Genomic DNA, 24,274 nt, shown 5'->3' on the forward strand with positions numbered 1-24,274 from the left:
GCCACCTGCTCGCGTATTGGGAGCATTTCTTGTTGTCTCTCGTCGCAAAGATCGAGGGCCGGATGCCCCCATTCCGCGAAGACACGGTGCAGTTGCTGATAGTTCAGTTTCCATTCGTGTAGACAATTCATCTCTCTGCTATGAGCGTCTGCTTGCACATTTTTCACTCCTGGTAAGTGGAACGCCAACAGATGTATGTCGTGTTGTAGGGCCCAATGCCAGATCTCCTGGGCCTCAGTCGACCATGAGCCCTTTATCTGTGGTAGAAAGGATTTTAGGGCCCAACGCACCGCCCTCAACTCTAGCAGGTTGATGTGGAGGGACGACTCTTCCGATGACCAATGACCCTGAACCTGTAAGGAGTCCAGATGCGCTCCCCAACCCAGTAAGAGAAGCATCCGTGACTACTGTCTTCTGGAACGCAGGCTCCAGTAAGGGCATTCCCTTTGTTAGGTGTATGGAGATTCTCCACCATTGAAGCGCCTGCACGAGCTGGCCTTTGATGGTCAACTTGTCCGACCAGCGTCCGACTATGCCCATCGATCCGCCAAGATTTCCTGAAGAGGCCTCATGAAGAGGCGACAGTTGTCTATCAAGGGTATGCAGGACGACATGGTACCCAGCAGGGACATGTACCTTCGTACTGACACTCTGGTGTCGACCTCCCATTCCGATGCCTTTTGTTGCAGTCTGAATCCTTTCGAGGGATGGCTTCACCAGTCCCGACTGTGTGGAACTCCGCCCCCAAAAAGACCAAGGTCCTTGAAGGCTTTAACGAGGACTTGTTAAAGTTCACTGCGAAGCCCAAACGTTGCAGAAGGGACAGGGTGGCATCCAGGCTTTCTTGTGCCCTCTCTGGAGACAGCCCCCTCACTAGCTAATCGTCCAAATAAGGGTACACATGGTGACCTTCCTTTCTTAACCAGGCTGCTATTGGAGCCAGACATTTGGCGAACGTCCTGGGGGACGATTTTAGGCCGAACGGGAGGACCTTGAACTGATAGTGGGTTTGTCCGATGACGAACCGCAGAAATCTTTTGTGCCGTCGACGCATCGGGATATGGAAGTATGCGTCCTGAAGGTCTAGCGACGACAAATAATCTCCGGGTTGTATCGATCGGATCACCTCCTGATGCCTCAGCATTTTGAATTTTAAATTCTTGAGCAGTTTGTTGAGCGCTCGTAGATCCAGAATGGGACGCCATTTTCCATTCGGTTTCTTGACGACAAAGTACCGGGAGTAAACTCCCTTTCCTGCCACCGGGACCAGTTCTATAGCCCCTTTCTGCAGCATAAGCACCACCTCCTGTAGTAGTATTTGAAGGTGGGGCTGGGCCGAGAACACTGGTGGAATGTGTGGTGGCTTGCCTTTGAACTGTGGGGAATGTCCCAGATGAATCGTGTCCAAAACCCATTGGTCTGTTATGCACTCCCACTCGTCGATGCGACGAGACACTCTGCTCCCCAGGACGCCCTGAAGCATGTCATTGTTGGCTCTTGGTTTGTTTATCTTTCGTCAACGAAGGGTAGGCCCCCCTGCCGTCTGGAGGTTTGGTAATCTCTGCCTCTACGAGAAGATTGGGCCGCATGCCTGTATCCTTGGGACTAGTAGGAGGGCCTTGGTCTCTAGATGACCCAAACCGAGAGTTACCAGAGGCCCCTCTGAAGGGACGAAAGGAACGAAAATTCCTACCACTCGAGGGCTCCGAGTGACCGTGCCGTGTCAGTATCCTCTTTCATGCCCTTCAAGGCCTCATCAACTTTTTCGCCGAACAGTTGTTCCCCTTCACACGGCATATCCAAGACCTTATATTGTACCTCCGGTCTGAACGTAGTGCACTTCAGCCAGGCTTGTCTACGTAGAACTACGCCATTATTGATTTGCTTAAAACCGGACTCGGCTAGGTCGACGGCAATGTTTATGGCATGGTTGGAGGCCTCCTCTCCTTCCCGCACTAGCAACTTTGGGGACTTTCTATGTTCCTCGGGCAAATGCTCCAAGATAGAAGCCAGTCGGTGCCACATTTCCCTGTCATACCTAGACATAATTGCTAAGGAGTTGGCTGCTTTAACTGTAGTCGCGGCGACGGACAGCACCTTCTTGCCGAAAGCGTCCTGTCTCCTGGCCTCGTTGTCTGGAGGGGTCGTGCATTTATGCTGAGACCTGGCCTTTCTCGCCGCCGATACCGACTCCGGCGAAGGTTGAGACGTCAGGCACTTGGGATTTGATTCCGGAGCCTTGAACTTCTTCTCCAAACGACCTTTCACTGCCGGTTCAGAGAACGGGTGCCGCATGGTCTTCAGGCCCTCTTGCCAGACATGATCCAAAATCGGGATGGCGAATATGGATTTCCTTCTCTTGCCCATATGATCAAAAAGAAAACAATCCCTTTTCTCCTCTTCCGGGACTAGGCCAAACTCCGAACACGTCTTACTCATCATGGCATGGAATGCACCCACGTCAGGTGGCGATGGCTGTGCCGGGCTTCTCGGAGCTTCCATCTCCGCTTCAGAGTCCCAAGTAGGTTCCTTGAGGGGGATAGGGAGATGTCTGAACCTGATTCCTCACGGTCAGAGTCCTGTAGTTCTCCTTCTTGCAGGGTAGGGCAATCTTCCAGTGCGTGGGAAGCGGCCGTAATCCTGGTCGACGAGCGAGGAGCCGGGCCCGGCTCGTTGACGAATGGCGTAGACTGTATCCGTGTCGGGGCCCCAGGCTGGGGTATTTGGGTGTCCAAACGCTGTAAAAGTTGTTGTAGCGTATTTAGCACGTCCAAGGACAGAACTGCCTGGGGGGTTCAGTAATGACAAGGTAGTAGGGATGGAACCCACCCCCAAGAGTGACATCGCGCTGGTCGGCTGCAGACCCAGATCGATTGGGCGCGCGACCGTGTCGCGTTCATCGTCAGCCGACGAGATGGAGAAAGTCGCCTCTGGTTGAAGCAGGGCCTCCGGCGGGATGGGATCGAAAACCTCCGGTTGCCATCCCATCGACGGGACCACCGTCGACGATATGTTTCCCACCGCCGCAGTTTGACATGTGGGAGGAGCCGCCAATGACGCAGGCGTCGACGAGCGGGTCGTTGGCGAAGCCAGTGGCGCAGGGCCTTGAGGTGCTCCCGCCGCTTTTGGGGCCGACTTGCTGGCCGCGGCCGCTCGACTCAAGGTAGACTTATGACGGTCTCCTGAGGAGGATTTAGATGGTTCTTTTCTCTCCTTTTTATATGAGGAGGAAGACGACGCCTTGTGTGAAGAGTAGGCCTTCGAATGTTTCTCTGAATGTTTTTCCGAGGGTCGTTTTTCGGCAGCACGTGCCTTCTTCGTCAGGGGTTCCGACTTACTTGAGGCTGTGGAGCCCACCTCCGATGCCGGGTACGCACCCGCTCCGTCGTTGAGCCAATCAACCAGGTGTCTTTTTCAATCTTTTAGGGTTTATTGGGAGAAACCCTGACAGATTTCACAAGTGCCCGCCGTGTGGTGAGGATGAAGGCAGTAAATGCAGTTCATATGACCATCCCCTTCGTACACCTTCTTAAGGCCGCACATAGCACACGGACGAAACGCCTTTCCAGACATTCTCTTAAGAAGAACAAACAGTCGCAGAAGTAGAAATAACAACCTAACAAAATAGATACGCGAGGTAATCCCACCACTTTGGAAGACGATTGAAATCTGAGGGAGCAGCGGGGGCGGAGCTATATATACCCCTACGTCCTAGTGGCGCCGGCGTGCGCGGCCAAAAACGATGTAGATAGGACACAAAAGTGTCGGAATTTTCCTATGGAAAATGTCTATATAACTTACCGAGGATTCCCAGCCTGACGGGGAATATTCCAAGCATGTGAATCCATGAAAGATCCAATGCTGGAGAAACATGCTTACATTATAGACTGGACCCACGAAGGATGCAATTCGATGACAATTGACAGATGAAAATAAATAGATCTATTGATAGCATAACAATGGAAACTCAAGTCAATATCAATGAGACCAATGAACATAGCACTATTGAGTACTCTACTTGCAAATAGATAGAAATTTAAAAATCAGCGAAATAGGACTAGGATACATGGCCTTACCTTGACCAACAAACAGTTGGATTCAGCAAGCAGAGCAGTATGTTGCAGGAGAACAGGTAGATGGCCACGGGTGGCACACTGACGAGTTTGCTCGAAGCGTTCACTGAAGTTCACGGATAGCACGACGATGAGCAGATTAGCATAGATCTCAGTGGTTCTCAGGTAGCACGTTCAGGAGTTGACTTGCAAAGCACAAAGATGTTCTCATGAGACATATCAAGTGGTTTGTAAAGTATTACAAACAAGGGTGCGTTTGTGAATGAATGGCGTGTGTATGCTGTGGTGGTATGCCGGGGGCCGGCCAGCATGAAGGGGGTCCTGGCTGGACACACAGTCTGAGGAGACCATGTGAGCGATGGGCCCTTGGCGTGGGATACCTTTTGAAGTGTACATGCTGTTTGGCACCTTGGCCGTTCGCGCCCCTGACAGCCCCCCATGGCAGCGGACATCCACTGGGGCGAACCGCCTTTGATAGAGGGGGGTGGGATGGATGAGCCTGGGGCGTGCAGATAAGGCACAGGAAGACTGCTGAATGGGGACACTTGATTTAAAAAAAAAAAAAAAAAAAAAAAAAAAAAAAAAAAAATCGAAACAACCGTTGTTAAAATATATGTGAGGTTTTATTTTGTAACTTTTTTTGATGGCACAGGGCGATGGGGCAAGTGATAGGATTATCACAAAAAGGCAGCGCCCTGGTGCCTGTTTTCGCTTGCGTTTAATGGACGAAAACTCGGGTAAGGTCCATAGGAAATTTTTCTAAAATCGAGCGACTTAGGCTTAAAAACACATGGCTGACCCGTAGGGACAATAAAAAATGTTGACCAAACCATTCCTTTAAAGAATGTTCAAGTGGCACAAAAAAACAAGATGGCACAAGGTTGGGGTCATCGCATCCAAGAGCTTATTGGTACACGTTTATAGAGCATGGACCAGGCCATTGGGATTAGAGTGCTTTACAGATATGTTGATGGCAGTTTCAGATATGAACACAATTGTGAACTTTTCGGGCCCCACTCTACGTTGTGCAAGTCGTGTAGCATAAAACGCAATTGTGTCGCTTACCCCCTTACCTCGTCACTGCTCACCTTCTGCACTTGCACGGTCTGAATGCTCGCAAGGCCTAGTAGGTACAACTTTCTTTCACTTCATTGTTATTATATTTGCCTTCTGTTCCCATGTTCCGTGTGGGCGCTTGGAAACAATTTATTTGATGTATAAGCAAAAATAAATGTTTGTTTCCAATTCCCTGTCAGAGGTGTGTGCACTATCTGCAAGCTTACATCCCTCCACCCCGCTGGATCCATCTACTTTCAAGAATCCAGCCAGCGTAGTACTTGCAATTCCTGGCCAGCCCTCCAACACAGTCCGTTTTATTTGTGAATTTGGTCCATGTTCCCCGGCCCCCTAAATGTGCTCTGAAATGTCTGACAGCTGTGTAACCAAGCCTTTCCGAAACAAGCCCAAAGTATTTTTCACGCAATCATGTATATTTATTCAAATTGGGAATCCAGAATTGGAACTCTGGGTTTGGCACTCCAATTAACTCGCAGACAAGCTCACACCCATGGAACTCTATGCAGATTACTCTCACTATTAAATATGAACCACACCTTAATCGCTTCACTAGGCTCCAGACCCAAGTTTGCCATAAAACCGAGCAGGATCGCCAATGTGGCTCTGCAGTCAACTTCCTTGCTGGGTACCAGGCATTCATCCTGCAGAGGAAAAAAGAAAATATCAGCAGCCGGTTGTTAGGCAGAAACCTGTGCAGTTCCCTTGGGGAACACTGCAAAAGATTTAAGACTACAGGTATAGCAGTAAACCCACTTGGTAGCAGTCCGCACCACCCAGATTTACCTGGTAGCTGTGGCTGAGCAGTCAGACTTCCCTCAAGAAGAGTTAGGCAGTATGCAAAGTATACACAATATGTACTCAGACACAATAGCACAAGCAAACACTGACCAGAGCTTGGTTTCAAAAGTATATAGTTATTTATAAAACACACATAAGTTGAAATCACTCTAGCAAAATATAGTAAAAACACTTCAAGCACAGTTATAATGAAAGCAGTTCCAACCCTTACTCCTATCTAGACAACTCTAAGTTAACACCACATAATTAAAACAGAGGTGAGCGCTTAACGTTAGATGACACTCTAGTAGGTTCAAGAAAGGGGTAAAAAGAAACAGGAATGGGTTAAACACACCACTCTAAGGTCCAGAACACTTGCAATAGAATCAAAGAAGCGCAAAGTCACAGGTGAGCAAAAGTCACTAGGCAGGGCCCACTCTTAGAGTAGCCGGAGCGAAAATGTGCCCAAGATCACACTGTTGTTAAGGATTCAAAGTCTTGCAAAGAGTTAGAAAGAGTTTAGAGTGGCTTAAAAAGTTTAGCCAGGGTGTCCCAGGCACTCCCAGGTTCGAAAGCCGGGGGCTAAATCTACCCCGTACAGTCGGTGGCAAGGGAAGCCAGGCGGAACACGGTACCTTAAGTGGAAAGGATCCTCCAGCGGTGGCAGTTGTTCCAGGCAGTGGCAGCAAGGTTCGACGTCGGTCAGGGGAGAAGAAGTTCTCGCTGAAGAGCAGAAGAAGAAGGTCGTTGCACTGCCCGGGAAGAAACCAGCCGCGGAGTCCTCCGGTTAAAGGGTTGTACCGACTTTCGTGGTTGGGGTAAAAGGTGGTGGGGTTCCGGTTGCCGGGGTGCTTGGCACTGGCAAGGCGGCCACGAGATACCTCGAGAAGCGAAAAGAAGGCGAAAACTGGTTGTCCCCACCAGTCAAGGGAAGGAGCCACTCCGTTAAGAGTTCTCCTCGGTCGTCGGGAAAAGTGGTGAGACGGTTCAGCAGGGCTCCACCGGGTGGTGTCGTCGAAGCAGGTCGGCTCAGCTCTTCCCTCGTCGGATTCTTGGTCCTGTGGCGACTTCTGAAGTTCCAGTCCCCAAAGCCCTGCTTTTATGCAGCAAACCCCCATTCACCCAGCCTAGCTGTCACTCAAACATGCTAAGTGGTGAGCCGGCCGGCTCACCACTTGGGCCAATCAGGACGGAGTGCGACTTGAGTTACCAAGGTAACTCAGTCCAGGGTGCCTAAATCCCCCTCCACCCCTCCTAAGTACCCCAGACAGAGTGGCACCACTTTGGAGGGCTTCTGTGGAGAAGCCCGCCAAAAGTGGAACAAAGGGCTCCACTTTGGGTCAGAGTTACAGAGGCGAACGCCAACGCCATTTTAGAATCAAGTTTTGGCAAAAAGTCCCAACCGGAGTTATAATATTAAAAATATATAAACCGGCGGTATGTTTAAGGCTACCGTAAATAAATAATTAAATGTGTTAGCCTAAAACAATGGGAAATCCCATAGGGAAATATTCGCGGTCGAATATAAAAAGTAGTTTCCACTGCCACCAGCCAAAACTCGATCAGGGGGGACGGAGACGTGCCCCCTCGACTAACAGACCCTGGGGCAATCGAATTGCCCCAGCCAGTACGTCCACAATATGATGGTTTGTACTGGTTCTGTTCAGGATTCAAGACTAGCAAAGTCTTTGGTGACTTTACATGCCCTGGGAGACAGTAGTCAGTCCCAGGGTATGGAGTCTATGTTGGGGAGTCCCTAGGACACCCCTGGGTCACGGCACAGAGGGTGCTGTGTAACCCACATCACAAAAATACATGAGGCCCTATGGAGTAAAAAGACCCCATAGCCCATTCAACACAAGGTTTAACCAAGAAAACACACTTCAATATGTCCAAGAGTGAGGGTAAAAGAGTCTCACTCTTGGCAGGAGAAAAAAAAGAAACCCCAGAAATCCAGCAAAGCTGCTGGGGGACTCACTAGGTAGGGAAATTCAGCCTAAACAGAGAATTCTCCCTAACACTCGCCCCCCCCAGACTAAGGGACAGGAGGATTTAATCCACTCCTGGATGAACCTCATACCTCTAGTCGATGATATACATCCTAGAGAGTCCATCAGCATTTTGATGGTGACACCCTGACCTGTGCTCAATGGTGAAATCAAACCCTTGCAGGCAGATTGACCATCTCAATAGTTTTGGATTTTCCCCTTTCATTTGCATTAACCATCTCAAGGGTTGGTGGTCAGTCTGAATAACAAAAGTAGAACCATACAAGTATGGCCTAAACTTCTTCAGTGCCCACAGAATAGCAAAGCATTCTCTTTCGATAGTTGCCCACCTTGTCTCAGGATCCTTCAGTTTTCTACTGATGAAGCAAATGGGGTGCTCCCTACCCTTCTCATCCAGTTGGCTTACAACTGCACCTATACCTACATTGGAAGCATCAGTTTGTACAATGAAAGGTTGGTGGTAGTCAGGAGCTCTCAAGACTGGAGCTTGGCAAAGAGCTCTCTTCAGTTTTTCAAAGGCCTGATTGCACTCCTCATTCCATTTTACCTTTTTAGGGAATTTGGGAGAGGAGATTACATTCAGTGGAGAAGCTATGGTCCCATAGTTCTCAATGAAATTCCTGTAATATCCAGTGAGGCCTAGAAAAGCTCTCACTTGGGTTTGAGTAGTCGGTGTTGTCCAATTTTGCACAGCTTCAATCTTGCTGGGCAAAGGCCTTATTTCTCCACCTCCTACCTCATGTCCAAGGTAGACCACTTTACTTTGACCAATCTGGCACTTACTGGCTTTGATTGTCAAATGGGCCTGTTCCAGAGCCTGCAACACATGTCCTAGGTGGGTCACATGTTCTTCCCAGGAGTGGCTGAAGACTGCAATGTCATCCAAGTATGCCATGCAGAAGTCTTCCATCCCAGCCAGAACCTGGTTCACCATCCTTTGGAATGTGGCAGGTGCATTTTTTAGTCCAAAAGGCATGACCTTAAACTGGTACAAGCCAACTGGGGTTGAAAATGCAGTTTTCTCCTTGGCATGGTCTGTCAGGGCTATTTGCCAATAGCCTGACGTCAGGTCAAATGTGCTGAGGTACTTGGCTGCACCAAGTTTATCCACCAACTCATCTGTCCTGGGCAAAGGGTGGGCATCAGTCTTGGTGACTGCATTTAGAGCTCTATAGTCCACACAGAATCTCAAGTCTTTGGATCCTGCCTTTGGTACTAACACAACTGGGCTAGACCATGGACTAGTAGAGGGCTCTATTACCCCGAGATCAAGCATCTTCTTGACCTCTCCTTTGATGTGGGTTCTGACATGTTCTGACATTCTGTATCCTCTGCTTTTGACTGGCAGACAGTCACCAGTGAGTATCTCATGCTGACCCCAAGGGGTCAAGCCTGGTGATAGTGAGAACAGGGAGGCAAACTGATTTAACATAGATTTGCACTCCTTTTGTTGCTCAGGTGTCAGGTCTGAGGAGAGATTGACTCCTTCAACTTTTTCATCTAAAGGCACACCTCGGAGGAGATCAGGGAGAGATTCACTCTCTTCTTCCTCTGCAGCTGAAGCTAGAAGCAAGGCTCCTACATCAGGTCTGGAGATGTATGCTTTTAGTCGGTTGGTGTGGAAGACTCTAGGAGCTTCCCTGGGTCTGCCCAGATCCACCAGATAGTTGACCTCTCCAAGTTTTCCCACAATCTTGAAGGGTCCCATCCATTTGTCTTGCAAGGCCCTCTGCCTTGTTGGGAGCATAACTAGAACTAGCTGGTCTTGAGTAAACTCAACCATGTTAGCCTTCTGGTCGTGCCAATGTTTGACCAGAGCTTGACCAGCTTTCAAGTTGTCACTTGCTTCTGCCATCATGTGTGACATTCTCCTCCGGAGACCTATCACATAGTCAGTCACTCTGACTGGCTTGAGGGGAGGAGCACCTTCCAATCCCTCCTTAATCAGGGCCAATGGGCCTCTGACTGGATGGCCATAGAGAAGCTCAAAGGGAGAATAACCTACTCCCTCCTGAGGGACTTCTCTATAAGCAAAGAGAAGGCATGGCAGTAGAAGGTCCCACTTTTTCTTAAGGGGTTCTTCTAAAGCACCTATCATGCTCTTCATGGTTCTGTTAAACCTTTCAACCAACCCGTTTGTCTGAGGGTGGTAAGCGGTTGAGAACTTGTAGGTAACTCCACAGGTTTTCCACATGGCTTTCATGTAGTGGGACATAAAGTTTGACCCCCTGTCAGAGATTACCTCCTTAGGAAACCCAACCCTGGTAAAAATACCGAGGAGGGCCTTAGCCACAGCCGGAGCTGTAACAGTCCTCATAGGAATTGCCTCAGGGTACCTAGTAGCATGGTCTACTACAACAAGGATAAACCTGTTGCCTGAGGAGGTTGGAGGATCAAGGGGACCAACAATGTCAATCCCTACCCTCTCAAATGGGACTCCCACAACTGGGAGAGGCACTAAAGGTGCCACATTCTTGGAACCAACCTTACCAGAAGTCTGGCAGGTATGGCAGCTCTTACAATATCTATCTACTTCAGCCCCCATCTTTGGCCAATAAAAGTAGAGTGAGAGCCTTTCCTTGGTCTTCTTGAAACTCAAGTGACCAGCCAAAGGTATCTCATGGGCTAGTTGTAAGAACTGTTGTCTGTTCTCTTGTGGGACTACAAGGCGTTTGTAGTCTCCAGGTTCAGACTCAGTGGGTTCACTGTAGAAGAGGCCATCTTCCCAGTGTAACCTATACTTCCCAGGCTCTTGCCCATCAGCTTGAGAAGCTGCCTGGTGGCGGAGACCTTCCAGAGTTGGACATTCTCTTTGCCCCTTACGAAAAGCTGCCCTGCTAGGCCCACCTTCTGCCAGTAAAGACTGCAGCTCAGGATGGTCCTCAGGGTCCAAATCTCCAATAAGGTTGGGGCCTCCTTCTAGCTCTTCCTCAGAGTCTAGCTCAACCACACAGGGTTGTACCTCCCTCTCAGCCTCAGCTGGAGGTGGAGTTACAGGTGTAACTTTGGACAACCTAGGGGAAGCCCTTGTTGGAAGCACTGGGGTGCTTGCTGCTGGCTTTTTCCTAGGAGTCTTGGGTTGCCCCTTTGTTCCTGATCTGGTAGTTACTGCAGTAAGTTGCTCCAGTGGGAGAGGAGTGATTTCTGTCATCATCTCCTGAGATAACCCTCTCAGGGTTTTCTCTCTTGCAGGTTTTGTGAGTTCCTGTAACCTTTTGCTAGGTGGTCTGGGGGTATGAGATACAACTCCAAGAGCTTTGAGGTCATTACCCAACAGAACCCTACCTGGCACTTCACATTGTACACTGACAGGTATTTTTACAGCCATATCATTACATTGGATGAGAACTGGTAACTGGGGACACATCTGCACAGGCCCACCAGCTAACTTGGTGAGGCATTTGGGTGCCTTAGCAACATCCTCTGCCTTGAAAAATGATTCATCCACCAGTTATGCTGGCTCCAGTATCCCTAATGGCAGGAGTCTCCTGACCATTCACCTGGACACTGTCCTTATAATACTCTTTAGTATTATCTGGGATAGAGTTATAGACATCTAAATTCTGTTGTTCCCACAACCCCAGAGAGACTAAAGAAACACTAGCTGAGACTCCAGTGGGTTCATCAGCTAGTAATAGAAAGTTTCCACTTGCCATATGTACTTCCTCTTCTGGAGCGAAGGCTAAGGAGGCAAGCTGGACCCCTGAAGGTTTACCCTTACATCTGGGATCTCCTTTCACATGGTCAGTAGCCTTACAAACAAAGCATGAGCCAAAGGCTCGCTGGAATGGAGGCTTGTTCTGACCTCCTTCTGGTCTGGGACCAGGAGGTATACTAGCCTGATTTGGTTTCCCTGGTGGCTTACCCTTATAGTTTTGTTTGGGGCCCTCTTTGGAATTTGTAGTATTAGAATTCTCTTTGGAGTCCTTTTTAGGCTGTTTCTCCCCATCCTTCTTTTGAGTGACCCCAGAATCCTTGTGAGTGGCCCTGTTGGCAACCCACAAGTCAGCAGCCTTAGCTAGTTTCCGGGAATCTAATTCCCTGGAATCAGCCAAGTGTTGTCTGAGCTCAGGAGAGCAGGCATCATAAATAGTCTCCAACATAAACAAATTCTTCATACCTTCATAAGTGTTCACCTTGTAACCCTTAATCCATCCCTCTAAGTTTTTCAAACATTCATTCACCCAGGTAGCCCAAGGGGTACCATCATGCTTTTTGAGGCTCCTAAACCTCTTAAGATACTGGGAAGGGGTCTTCCCAAACCTAGCTATCAAAGCTAGTTTCACACATTCATAGTCCTTCCTATCCTCCTCCCCCATCTCCATTACCACATCAGTTGCAACAGGGGGAAGCCTAGAGAACAACCAGGTGAGTAAGTCATTTCCTGTGATGTTCTGGAGCCCATGATTATATTCAAACAGAGACAACCAATCCAACACATCCAATTTAGGCTCATACATACCAACCAATTCTTTAGGCATACGGGGTCTTTTAGGACTGGAACTTCTAGAGGAGCCAGAGAGAGAAGCATTCTCAACAGATAATTTCTTCATTTCTAAGTCATACTTGAGCTCCATTTCCCTTAGCCTTAGTTCTTTGTCAGTTTGAGCATTAAGTTTCTTATACTCCAATTCTAGTTTCATTTTCTCCAGTTCAAAGTATTGAGGACTAAATGGGGGACCTGGTAAAGGTCCAGTAGGTACAGCAGGTAGAGCAGGCAGAGGCCTAGGGGGGACAGTCACAACAGCCTCACCCTCCTCTTCTGACTCTTCCTCAGAATCATCAACATTTTGCTCCATGTTAATTTCAGTACTGTCATCTACAGTTACTGGAGTGGTAGGTTCCTCTGAACCATCACCCAGACTTTGGTTAGCTAACAATCTTTCAATCAGCTCCATTTTCTTGCCCTTAGTCAGGAGATCCTTATGTTTACAGAGCACTCTTAAACAATCAGCAGTTTTGGCTGCAAGGGACTCTTGACTATAGCTTTCTATAACTGACATGTTAGAGGATTACTTTTACAGTGCTAAGCTTTGTGGTTAGTTGCACTAAGGTATCTAAAGCACAATAAAATGTATACTCAATACAAATCCCACCGCTGTACACCAGTGTTAGGCAGAAACCTGTGCAGTTCCCTTGGGGAACACTGCAAAAGATTTAAGACTACAGGTATAGCAGTAAACCCACTTGGTAGCAGTCCGCACCACCCAGATTTACCTGGTAGCTGTGGCTGAGCAGTCAGACTTCCCTCAAAAAGAGTTAGGCAGTATGCAAAGTATACACAATATGTACTCAGACACAATAGCACAAGCAAACACTGACCAGAGCTTGGTTTCAAAAGTATATAGTTATTTATTTATAAAACACACATAAGTTGAAATCACTCTAGCAAAATATAGTAAAAACACTTCAAGCACAGTTATAATGAAAGCAGTTCCAACCCTTACTCCTATCTAGACAACTCTAAGTTAACACCACATAATTAAAACAGAGGTGAGCGCTTAACGTTAGATGACACTCTAGTAGGTTCAAGAAAGGGGTAAAAAGAAACAGGAATGGGTTAAACACACCACTCTAAGGTCCAGAACACTTGCAATAGAATCAAAGAAGCGCAAAGTCACAGGTGAGCAAAAGTCACTAGGCAGGGCCCACTCTTAGAGTAGCCGGAGCGAAAATGTGCCCAAGATCACACTGTTGTTAAGGATTCAAAGTCTTGCAAAGAGTTAGAAAGAGTTTAGAGTGGCTTAAAAAGTTTAGCCAGGGTGTCCCAGGCACTCCCAGGTTCGAAAGCCGGGGGCTAAATCTACCCCGTACAGTCGGTGGCAAGGGAAGCCAGGCGGAACACGGTACCTTAAGTGGAAAGGATCCTCCAGCGGTGGCAGTTGTTCCAGGCAGTGGCAGCAAGGCTCGACGTCGGTCAGGGGAGAAGAAGTTCTCGCTGAAGAGCAGAAGAAGAAGGTCGTTGCACTGCCCGGGAAGAAACCAGCCGCGGAGTCCTCCGGTTAAAGGGTTGTACCGACTTTCGTGGTTGGGGTAAAAGGTGGTGGGGTTCCGGTTGCCGGGGTGCTTGGCACTGGCAAGGCGGCCACGAGATACCTCGAGAAGCGAAAAGAAGGCGAAAACTGGTTGTCCCCACCAGTCAAGGGAAGGAGCCACTCCGTTAAGAGTTCTCCTCGGTCGTCGGGAAAAGTGGTGAGACGGTTCAGCAGGGCTCCACCGGGTGGTGTCGTCGAAGCAGGTCGGCTCAGCTCTTCCCTCGTCGGATTCTTGGTCCTGTGGCGACTTCTGAAGTTCCAGTCCCCAAAGCCCTGCTTTTATGCAGCAAACCCCCATTCACCCAGCCTAGCTGTCACTCAAACATGCTAAGTGGTGAGCCGGCCGGCTCACCACTTGGGCCAATCAGGACGGAGTGCGACTTGAGTTACCAAGGTAACTCAGTCCAGGGTGCCTAAATCCCCCTCCACCCCTCCTAAGTACCCCAGACAGAGTGGCACCACTTTGGAGGGCTTCTGTGGAGAAGCCCGCCAAAAGTGGAACAAAGGGCTCCACTTTGGGTCAGAGTTACAGAGGCGAACGCCAACGCCATTTTAGAATCAAGTTTTGGCAAAAAGTCCCAACCGGAGTTATAATAATAAATATATAAACCGGCGGTATGTTTAAGGCTACCGTAAATAAATAATTAAATGTGTTAGCCTAAAACAATGGGAAATCCCATAGGGAAATATTCGCGGTCGAATATAAAAAGTAGTTTCCACTGCCACCAGCCAAAACTCGATCAGGGGGGACGGAGACGTGCCCCCTCGACTAACAGACCCTGGGGCAATCGAATTGCCCCAGCCAGTACGTCCACAATATGATGGTTTGTACTGGTTCTGTTCAGGATTCAAGACTAGCAAAGTCTTTGGTGACTTTACATGCCCTGGGAGACAGTAGTCAGTCCCAGGGTATGGAGTCTATGTTGGGGAGTCCCTAGGACACCCCTGGGTCACGGCACAGAGGGTGCTGTGTAACCCACATCACAAAAATACATGAGGCCCTGTGGAGTAAAAAGACCCCATAGCCCATTCAACACAAGGTTTAACCAAGAAAACACACTTCAATATGTCCAAGAGTGAGGGTAAAAGAGTCTCACTCTTGGCAGGAGAAAAAAAAGAAACCCCAGAAATCCAGCAAAGCTGCTGGGGGACTCACTAGGTAGGGAAATTCAGCCTAAACAGAGAATTCTCCCTAACACCGGTCACAAGCGAAATAACTTGCAGTACCACTACACGAAGAGTGGCTTTGTGATTGGTTTGCCTCTATTTCCGTTTAAATGTAACTTTACTTTTAGTTTGAGTTACGTAATAACTGATATTCTCTCCATCCACTAATGACAAATTTGAGTCCGCTTTGCAGAAGTACCAGTATCAGGAGGGGGTAAGGAACAAGTTACTTACCTGTAACTGTTCTCCAGCATGGGTCTGGCATGGATTCACATGCTCATGAATATTCCCCGTCGTCAGGCTGGGAATCCTCGGTAAAGAAAAAACCAGTATCAGTTTCGTTCCTGATCTGTCTTTCGTAGTAGTAACCAATCACTGATCTCTGCGTCATACTGACCACAGCCAATGACTGCCCTCAACCTAAGCCCCGCCTCTGGCAGCCATCTTCAGATTTGGTAGCACGTGAAGTGGCAGTATGACCAAGTGAAGAGCCGCAGAGGGGTAGGCGGGAGGGTTCGCATGTGAATCCATGCCAGACCCATGCTGGAGAACAACAGTTACAGGTAAGTAACTTGTTCCTTCTCCAGCATGGGGTCTGGCATGGATTCACATGCTCATGAATACATAGCAGTACACACATGCACAACCACGGGAGGTGGCAAAGGCTCAACATTAAGCATTACATTAAACTCAACATTAAGCAAATCTTACCTCTTCACCAGGCTCACCTTAGGCGAACAGGTTGCGCAGCACTGCTTGGCCGACCCTGGACTCCTCCCTGGAATCCCGATCGACGCAGTAGAATTTCGTGAAGGTGTGCGTCGACCTCCACGTAGCAGCCCTGCAGATGTCCAGCAAGGGCACACCAGATAGGAACGCTGTGGTAGCTGCGATTGCTCTGGTGGAATGGGCTCTCGGACGGCCAGGCAGCGGTCGGTTTGCCAACCGATGACAGTACATGATACAGCCGGAGAGCCATCTGGAAATGGAAGCCTTCGAGAGAGCCTTCCCCTGATTGACAGGTCCAAAGTTCACAAAGAGTTGTGACGTCTTCCGAAAACACTTTGTGCGGTCCACGTAGAACTTCAGCGCTCTAGATACATCCAGCGAGTGCAAAGTCCTCTCGGCCGGCGTCTAAGGCGACGGGAAGAAAACTGGTAACACCAAGGGCTCGTTGAGGTGGAAGTCCGACGGCACCTTGGGCATGAAGGAGGGGTGCGTCCTCAGCACCACCCTCGTGTCATGAAAGTCAAGTATGGAGGCTTGCAAGATAGGGCCTGGATCTCTCCCACTCGTCGTGCGGAGGTGATGGCCACGAGGAACGCTGTCTTCCATGACAGGAACTTCAAAGGCGCCGAATGCATAGGCTCAAATGGGGCCCCCATGAGCCTGGTCAGCACCACATTAAGCTCCCACGCCGGGGCAGGAGCCTTCACCAGAGGGAACGATCGGAATAGTCCCTTCATAAATTCCTTCAACAGGCGATGAGACCGCAAGGACGCCCGTCCAGTAGTCCTGGTATATCGGGAGATGGCAGCCAGATATATTTTGATGGAGGCGTGAGCCAGTCCAGCTTTGGCCAGCAACAGTGGGTACGGCAGTACTTGAGGGGCCGTAATCCATAGAGGGTTAATCTTCTGTGCGTGGCACCAGACAGAGAACCTCTTCCACTTATGATAACATGAGAATTGAGGACGCCCTGGCTTTTGCAAGAACCTCTCTGCAGTCAGCCGGGATATCGTACCCTCCAAACTCTAGTGCTGCACGAGCCAGGCCTGCAAGTTCAGCGACTCTGGGTCGTGATAAAGAATGGCGCCTCCTTCTCTGGAGAGAAGCTCCGCAACCGCCGGCAGCTTGACTGGGGGGGGGGGGTGGGACGTTGACAAGTCCAGAAGGTCCGGGAACCAGATCTGCCTCAGCCACGCCGGTGCGACGAGCATCATTCTGCACCTGGACTTCTTGAGCTGGTTGATGAGGCGGAGCAGCAACGGCAACGGAAGGAACGCGTATAGAAAGAGGCTGTCCCAAGGGAACGAGAAAGCATCGCCCATGCTCCTCGGCTGCGGGAACCTGCTGGCGAACCTCTGGCACTTTGAGTTTGTCGCAGTCGCGAAAAGGTCGATCCAGGGTTTGCCCCATCGTCGAAAGAGCCGATCCACCTGGTCCTGACGTAGTTCCCACTCGTGGCATGAGCGCAGCTCCCTGTTGGGTGAGTCGGCGATAGTGTTTTTTATTCCTGCCAAGTGGAAGGGAACCAGAAATATCCCCTGGGCGACGGCCCAATGCCACAGATCCTGGGCCTCCTTGGATAGGGCTGGGGATCTGGTGCCTCCCTGCTTCCGTATGTAGAACATCGTGGTGGTGTTGTCAGTGAAGATCCTCACCACTTTGTCCTTGAGGGACGGAAGGAACTACTTGAGCACCCAGAACACTGCTAGGAGCTCCAGAATGTTGATGTGGAGAGACCTCTCCTCCGTGAGCCAAAGGCCTCTTGCGTGGAGCTCTCTGGTGTGGGCCCCCTAACCCTCAAGAGGGGCGTCCGTCGTCACAGTCTCCTGAAAGACCGGGGTCTGAAAGTCCGTGCCTGTAGTGAGGTGCGCATGGTTACCCCACCATAGGATCGCCCGACGGAACTCCTCGTCGAGAGGGATCCTGTCTTCGAAGCAGCCAGTCGCCTGAAACCAGCGGGCGTCGAGGAACTCCTGTAGCGGACGCATCCGAAGTCTGCAAAGGGGTTCAAGATAGATGCACGAGGACATCATCCCGAGGAGGGACTTGATGGACCTCACCCGGGCCACGTCCGTGGCTAGCAGGCGCTGCACCTTGCCCAGAATGGCCTTCGTCTTCTCCTCCGACGGGGAGGCCAATTGCCCCACTGTATCAAGCTTCGCTCCCAGAAACAGTGCTACTTGCGACAGAACCAGGTGGGATTTGGGGTAGTTGATGGCGAATCCCAGTTCCATGAGCAGCCTGACAGTCCTCGCTGTGTGCTCGACGGCAAGTTCTCTTGTCCTTGCCCGGATTAGCCAGTCGTCCAGGTAGGGGTAGACGTGGATCCCCTACAGGCGCAGCCGCGCAGCCACTGGTGCCAGGCACTTGGTGAATACCCAGGGTGCCGACTTTAATCCGAACGGCGGGGCTCTGAATTGGTAGTGGCGTCCCTGAACCACGTACCTGAGAAACTGTCCTTTCAGAATGGGGATGTGGAAGTAAGCATCCTCCAGGTCCAACAACGATAGGAAGTCACCCTCCTCCAGCTGTCCCAGCACGTGCTGGGGGGGGGGACCATCCTGAATTTCTGCGCCTTGATGTATTTGTTTAACCGACGCAGGTCCAAGATGGGGTGCCAACGCCTGTCTTCTTTCTGACGAGGAAGTACCTTGAGTACACTCCGGAGCCCCGGAGCCTACTGGGGACAAGCTCGATGGCACCTTTCTTGAGCCTCGCCCTTAACTCCAACAGCAGTTGAGGGATACGATTCTCCTTCCTGGCCACGGGAGGAATGCGAGGACACTTCCTTTGGAATTCCACCGAGTGCCCGTTGGCCAGGGTGTCCAGCACCCAACGGTCGGTGGAGATGGACTCCTACACGCTGACGAACTTAGTCAGCCGGCCTCCCACCGGGGTGCTTCGGTGGGGGCCCGACGCCACGGCCGGGTCAGTCTTGCTTGGAGGAGGCCTTGCCGCCTTGGCCTCCTTGACGACGGCGGCGGGATCCCCTTGCTTGCCGCAACCTCTGTAGGCCTCCTGGGACAAGGAGCGGGCCGCCTGGCGGTAAGTAGAAGAGCCACCGCTGGATCCCTTGGAGGCACCTTGTCTGCCTCCGGAGCTCCGAAAGGGCCGTCGTCGTTGAAGTACCCCTAGGGCCTGGGCCGTCTCCGAGTCGGTCTTGATGGCCTGGAGCGACTCGTCCACCGTCCTCCCAAAAAGGTTGTTGCCGTCGAACGGCATATCCGACACTCGGGTCTGGACGTCCTGGCGAAAGTCAGCCTTGAGCCATCCTCGTCGTCGGAGGCAAACCCAAATCCGGTATCGGCAATGTCCGTTGCCACTGTTATGGCGTGATCCGACTCCACCTCACCTTCCTGCAGAATTTGTAGGGCCTCCGCCCTCTTGTCGTCCGGTAGGAAGTCTAGCAGGGGAGCTATCTTGAACCAAATCGCCCTGTCGTAGCGGGCCACGATCGCTAAGGCATTGGCCGCCTTAATGGTAGTCGCCGCCGACGAGATGACTCGTCGTCCCATGGAGTCCCAACTTCTTGCCCTCTCTGTCTGACGGGGAAGTGGAAGTTGAAGCCGCCGCACCCGCTGCTTTCTTCTTGGCCGCTGCCGAGACGAGAGTCCGGCGTGGGCTAGGCCCCGAGGCACAAGGGGGCGGCATCGGGGACTCGGTACTTCTTCTCGTACCTGTCCCTCTTGGCGGGTGTCGTGGAAGGGTTCTTGAGGATAGCCAGCCCCTCGTCCCAGATGTCGTCTAGCAACGGCACCACGAGGACTGTCTGTAACGCTCACCTGATTCCCGCAGAGGCGCCGGTCTTGACTGGGTGAATGCCGTATCTTCAAAGGTGATGTGTAACACACGGTTGGCTCTTTGGGCTGGACCTCTGTGCACTGTATGTCTGACTCGAAGAGTAAGATGTCTGCAGATAGAAAATATGGGATTAATGAACTGGGTTTATTGGGTGCCTCTCTCCTCTTCCCTTTCTCTTCTCCTGTAGAACCCCAAAGGTTAACGCCCTCACCTTAGGTAAGTTAACGCCGAGCTCTCCATCTGCCTCGGGGCAGGGTGCCGTAACCAGTTTCTTCACTGGATAAGGGTGCAGGCCTCTTGACCTCAGAGGACTGCTGTCCGTCGTTAACTGCACGAACGGTAAGTTCTGGGCACTTCAAATGTCTTAAAAGTCTTTTGTAATGATATCTCTCGTTTTGCAGGGTTCCGGCGATGGCGGATGGCGGGCTGATGAGAGTTGAGGATCGAACCCGCGTGAGGAATAGAAGCGCCTGGAAGCACGTAAGTAAGCGCTTGTAGCCTGCTTCACAATGCGCACCAACTGTCCCTTTTATCTTGCAGGTACAAGTTCGGAGCTTTAGAGAAGCTGAAGGGTGCTGGAATACCACTGGATTCGGCGTGGGAAGGAGTAATGGCACGTGAGTAATAAAGTTGCCCAATGTCTTTAAACGCACCTTCTTTTGTCTTTCAGATGCGGGATGCAGCGCCGAAGGCCTCCGGAGCGTGCGAAGAGCTGGTAAGCTTTTGTCTTTCAGATGCCGGAATGCAGTGCGAAGACCTCCGGAGCATGCGAAGAGTAGGTAAGCCTTTGTCTTTCAGATGCCGGAATGCAGCGCGAGGCGTTGGTGACAGCCGATGGACCAGGTAAGAGATGCGCTGCCACTGAAGACCGTAGTGCTAACCTGTTCTTTCTATGTCTTTACAGGTGCTGCTTAAGACTGGATTCCAGGATGGTAAGCCTTTGTTCCCTTAGGCCCAGGATCAGAAGCAGAAGACACGATGAGCGTTCTGCTGCAGAGAATGCAGAATAACGCAAAGCAAGATTCATCCATCGGGTGTGGTTTAAATAGCCTCCTGTAGTGCTTAGGTGTCTCCTTCCACAGCCACGCCTAGGCAAGAAAAGAGTTCCTGCTTTCCAGAAGAGTTCCATTGTTCTGAACCTAGGGAGTGGCTCCTGCCCCACCCAACAGGAAAAGTAGTCCCAAACAGAAGAGGATCAGGGGTTCAACTGGCAGGTAAGTAAGCAGCATGGTCTGCTGCAGGTAAGTCCACCCAAGCATTATGAGCCCGGCGCTTCCAGCGCTGGGACTGGGCATCTTTATGAGCCTGGTGCCACTGGCACCAGGACAGGGTCCAAAAGGTCCCAATTGGGACTGGCTGGCACTCGGAACCGGGGTTATGGGTCTGCTTCCAAGGGAGTCGGGCAAGTCCTGATCTTTTGGAAGCAGAGATCATGACACTGTCCTCCCCTTGGCCTCTCGTCGTTGGTAAAGAAACCCTTCCTTTTTCTGTTCTTCAGGGCAGAGCTGGAAGAGCCCGGATGCCCTGGTTATCATGGCGTGAAAGGAGCCAATTTCGTCCAGTGGAGAAGCCCGAGGGGGGGAGGGGGGGGGGGGGGGGGGGGTGATGACAGGATGTCCGTTGTGACATTCCTGCCGCTGTCGTCCGTCCCCGTATCCGTCGCCATACCCGCTCTAGGGTCCGGCGAGGGGGATGAGTGGTCCACAGGCCTCGCGGGCACAAAGGGAGGAGTGGGGTGGACTCCTCTCCGCTTGTTCGGAGGGCTTCCCGACGGGCCTGGTTCTGGATCCTCCGTCGGGGTCTGTGGTAATCTCGTCCTTATCTCAGTACATAAGGATTGGATCACCAACAAAATGGCCGCCGAGCTATCCTGGGGCTCATGTAATGGCTGCGACAGACGGGATGGCCGCTCCACTGGGCCCTCTTTGTCGCCATCTTCGATCGCATCAGCGGGGACCGTCCCCTGGGATCGAACCTTCTTGAACTTCTCGTTGAGGCCTATGAACCTCTCGTTGAGGGCCTTCCCGGTTTCCACCAGATCCTGATCAGAGGCTGATTCCGAGTCTGTAATGGCCACCGCGCCCCCCCCCCCTCTTTTTCCGCCGAGGACTTCACGGGGGTCTTAACGATGGGCTAGAAAGAGGATTCCCTCTGCGGTGGCAGGGATACTCTGGGCCCAGAGGCCGTTTCCACTGGCGTAGTCTCAGCCGGCTTCGCCAGGGTCGCAGCGACCACTTCGATAGAGGCCTTTGCCAGCTGGATCAAAGCCCTCACCACCTTAGGTGCGTCCTGGGCCTTCGCCTTGGGGGGGCGGGGGGGGTGGGGGGGAAGCGCCTCGCTCCCCTTCGGGTCCCTTCGAGATCGACCAGGGCCGCTCCAGCAGCTTACCCGGGTTCTCGGACTTCCTCTTCCCCGAACCAGAGCCCTGGCTCGTGGTTGAACGTGCCGTGGAAGTTGCGCCCTGCGTGGCAGCCGAAGAGCCTGACCTTTCGGCGCTCGCGGTGCTTGGCCTTCTGTTGGGAACCCCGTCGCCGGGGCACCCTCATAGGACTTAGAAGCCCGCTCAGACTTTTTCTTCGCCTTCTCACCTGCTGTGCCCTTCTCCAGCCAGGCGGCGAGGCGGGAACGACAATCTTGTTTGGTCCGTTCCAAAAGGTACTTGCAGAACGCACAGTCCTTCTCCACGTGAGTCTTGTCCTCATGAAGGCAGTAGAGACATCGCGAATGCTCGTCCTCCTTGAAAACGTTTTGCAATCCGAATCCAGGGCAGCACCTGAACAGCTTGGATCCGGGCGTCGAGCTTCCCTTGTCCTGGGCCATGTCTGTTGAGGTAGGCCGCAGATCTTCCGGAATCCTCCAAAAAGCGTAAACTCGACGAAGACTTCACCCTTGAGGGGCGTAGAAGAATTCCGAAACGGGTCCCCGTTATCGGAAGTAGAAACGGTGGAGCTTCAGGCTCGATTAAACCGAAAATGAGAAAATCTCCTGAAAAAGTGCGAAAACGCAGCAAATAACGAGAGCTAAGCATGAGGACTCCCAACACTTGAGCGTGCAGTAAAAATCTGAGGATGGCTGCCAGAGGCAGGGCTTAGGGAGAGGGCAGTCATTGGCTGGGGGCAGTATGACCCAGAGATCAGTGATTGGTTACTAAGAAAGACAGATCAGAAACGAAACTGATACTGATTTTTTCTTTACTGAGGATTCCCAGCCTGACGACGGGGAATGAGCATGTGAATCCATGCCAGAACCCATGCTGGAGAAAAGCCCAATTCAGCCCATCAAAAGCTTTTCAAGCATCAATGCCAACAGCTGCATATGATTCCAAGGAGTCACATCTTAAGGCAACAACATCACAAAGTTCCCTCAAGTTGTCATAGCTATTGTAGAACATACATCCCCTTCCGCTTTCTTATGGATACCATCCAACACACGTTTGGCTCATAACATGGAAGGTAAAGATGTGTCAGATGGAGACCTGTTAAGAGTTTCAACGCTGCACTTATAAGCGCACTCTGCCTCTTTAAACTCGGCTTCAGTCTTTCTTTTGTACGAGGCATAACTGATCACTCTACCGTGTAAATGTTCAACGCAGATTACTCACTGACCCCACGTTATTAATAAAAAGCGAGATCTCTGGGCTTATCTGCATAACTAAGTTTTTGTCAGATAGTAATCGGGTATCTAGTCTCCAATGTTTACCCTTCCTAGCATCACCCATGGACTTGTTCAGCTAAAAAAAAAACACACAAGCATGATGAGAAACCACCGCCTCCCCCATTCTTACAGACTTCACTGGCCCATAAAGATCTCTTTTCACTACAAAGTAATCTATTCGAGATGTATTCAGATCACGCCATATGTCGTGTAAATCCCAGATTTGCATAAACTGCAATAGACCCTTTCTAGCTTTATCTTCTGCATATGATCGTGACAATTCCGATTTATCTAGCAACTTGTCCAAAGTAGTGTTGAAATCACCACCTATCAGAATTGCTCGATCTCCCATATCAATTAGGACATCATTCAAACTTCCAAAGAAGTCCGATTGCCCAACATTAGGAGCATAAATGTTGACCACTATAAGGCGGACATTCTCTACCAAAAGTTTCAAGGCTACAAATGGTCCGTCTGGGTCAATATGCAGCTCATCATTGGAGAGTTTCAAATTCTTCTTTAACAAAACAGTCACTCCCCTTGAATTACTCGCAAAGGTACTTGAATACTCCTTCACACAAAAGGAGTTTAGGATATATTCTGACTTATCCTGCTAAAAGTGAGTCTCTTGTAGTAAAACTATATCCGGTTTATCATTACATAAACATTGAGTACCTTCCTCCTCTTTACTGGGCTATTGATTCCCTTTACATCCCAACTGGCTGGCAAAAGTTAAAAAGTCAGCCATTCAGTTTTAAAAGGGCAGGTATCATCCTAGAGTTGTACCTCTAATAAGATATCGTGTTCGTGGCCTCCACTCGGGTGAGTAAACAAAACCAGCCAAAAACATCCTCAATGTTCATGCAAAAGTCAAGGTCCCTGTAAGGATAAGAAAATAATAAAAGAAAAGGGTAGGAAATACAAAACACAACAGAAAAAGTCAGAATAGAGT

At 50.6% G+C, this 24,274-nt stretch overlaps 1 protein-coding gene across 5 annotated transcripts in view; it reads right to left on the reverse strand.

Moving 5' to 3' along the window:
- Positions 1-24,274, reverse strand: part of LOC138487710 (tetratricopeptide repeat protein 12-like) — a 466,792-nt gene that overhangs the window by 117,872 nt on the left and 324,646 nt on the right. For 4 of the 5 annotated variants that reach the window (XM_069614243.1, XM_069614241.1, XM_069614244.1 and 1 more), the window contains one exon: positions 5,687-5,791. The exons of the other annotated variant lie outside the window; for it this stretch is intronic. In XM_069614243.1, coding sequence (XP_069470344.1) covers positions 5,687-5,791 — 105 coding nt within the window. The remainder of the gene's footprint in view (positions 1-5,686; positions 5,792-24,274) is intronic. 5 annotated transcript variants of the gene reach the window in all.

The sequence above is a fragment of the Ambystoma mexicanum genome, chromosome 9 (genome assembly GCF_040938575.1).
Source record: "Ambystoma mexicanum isolate Mex_15411 chromosome 9, UKY_AmexF1_1, whole genome shotgun sequence".
In the NCBI taxonomy this organism is placed as follows: Eukaryota; Metazoa; Chordata; class Amphibia; order Caudata; family Ambystomatidae; genus Ambystoma; species Ambystoma mexicanum.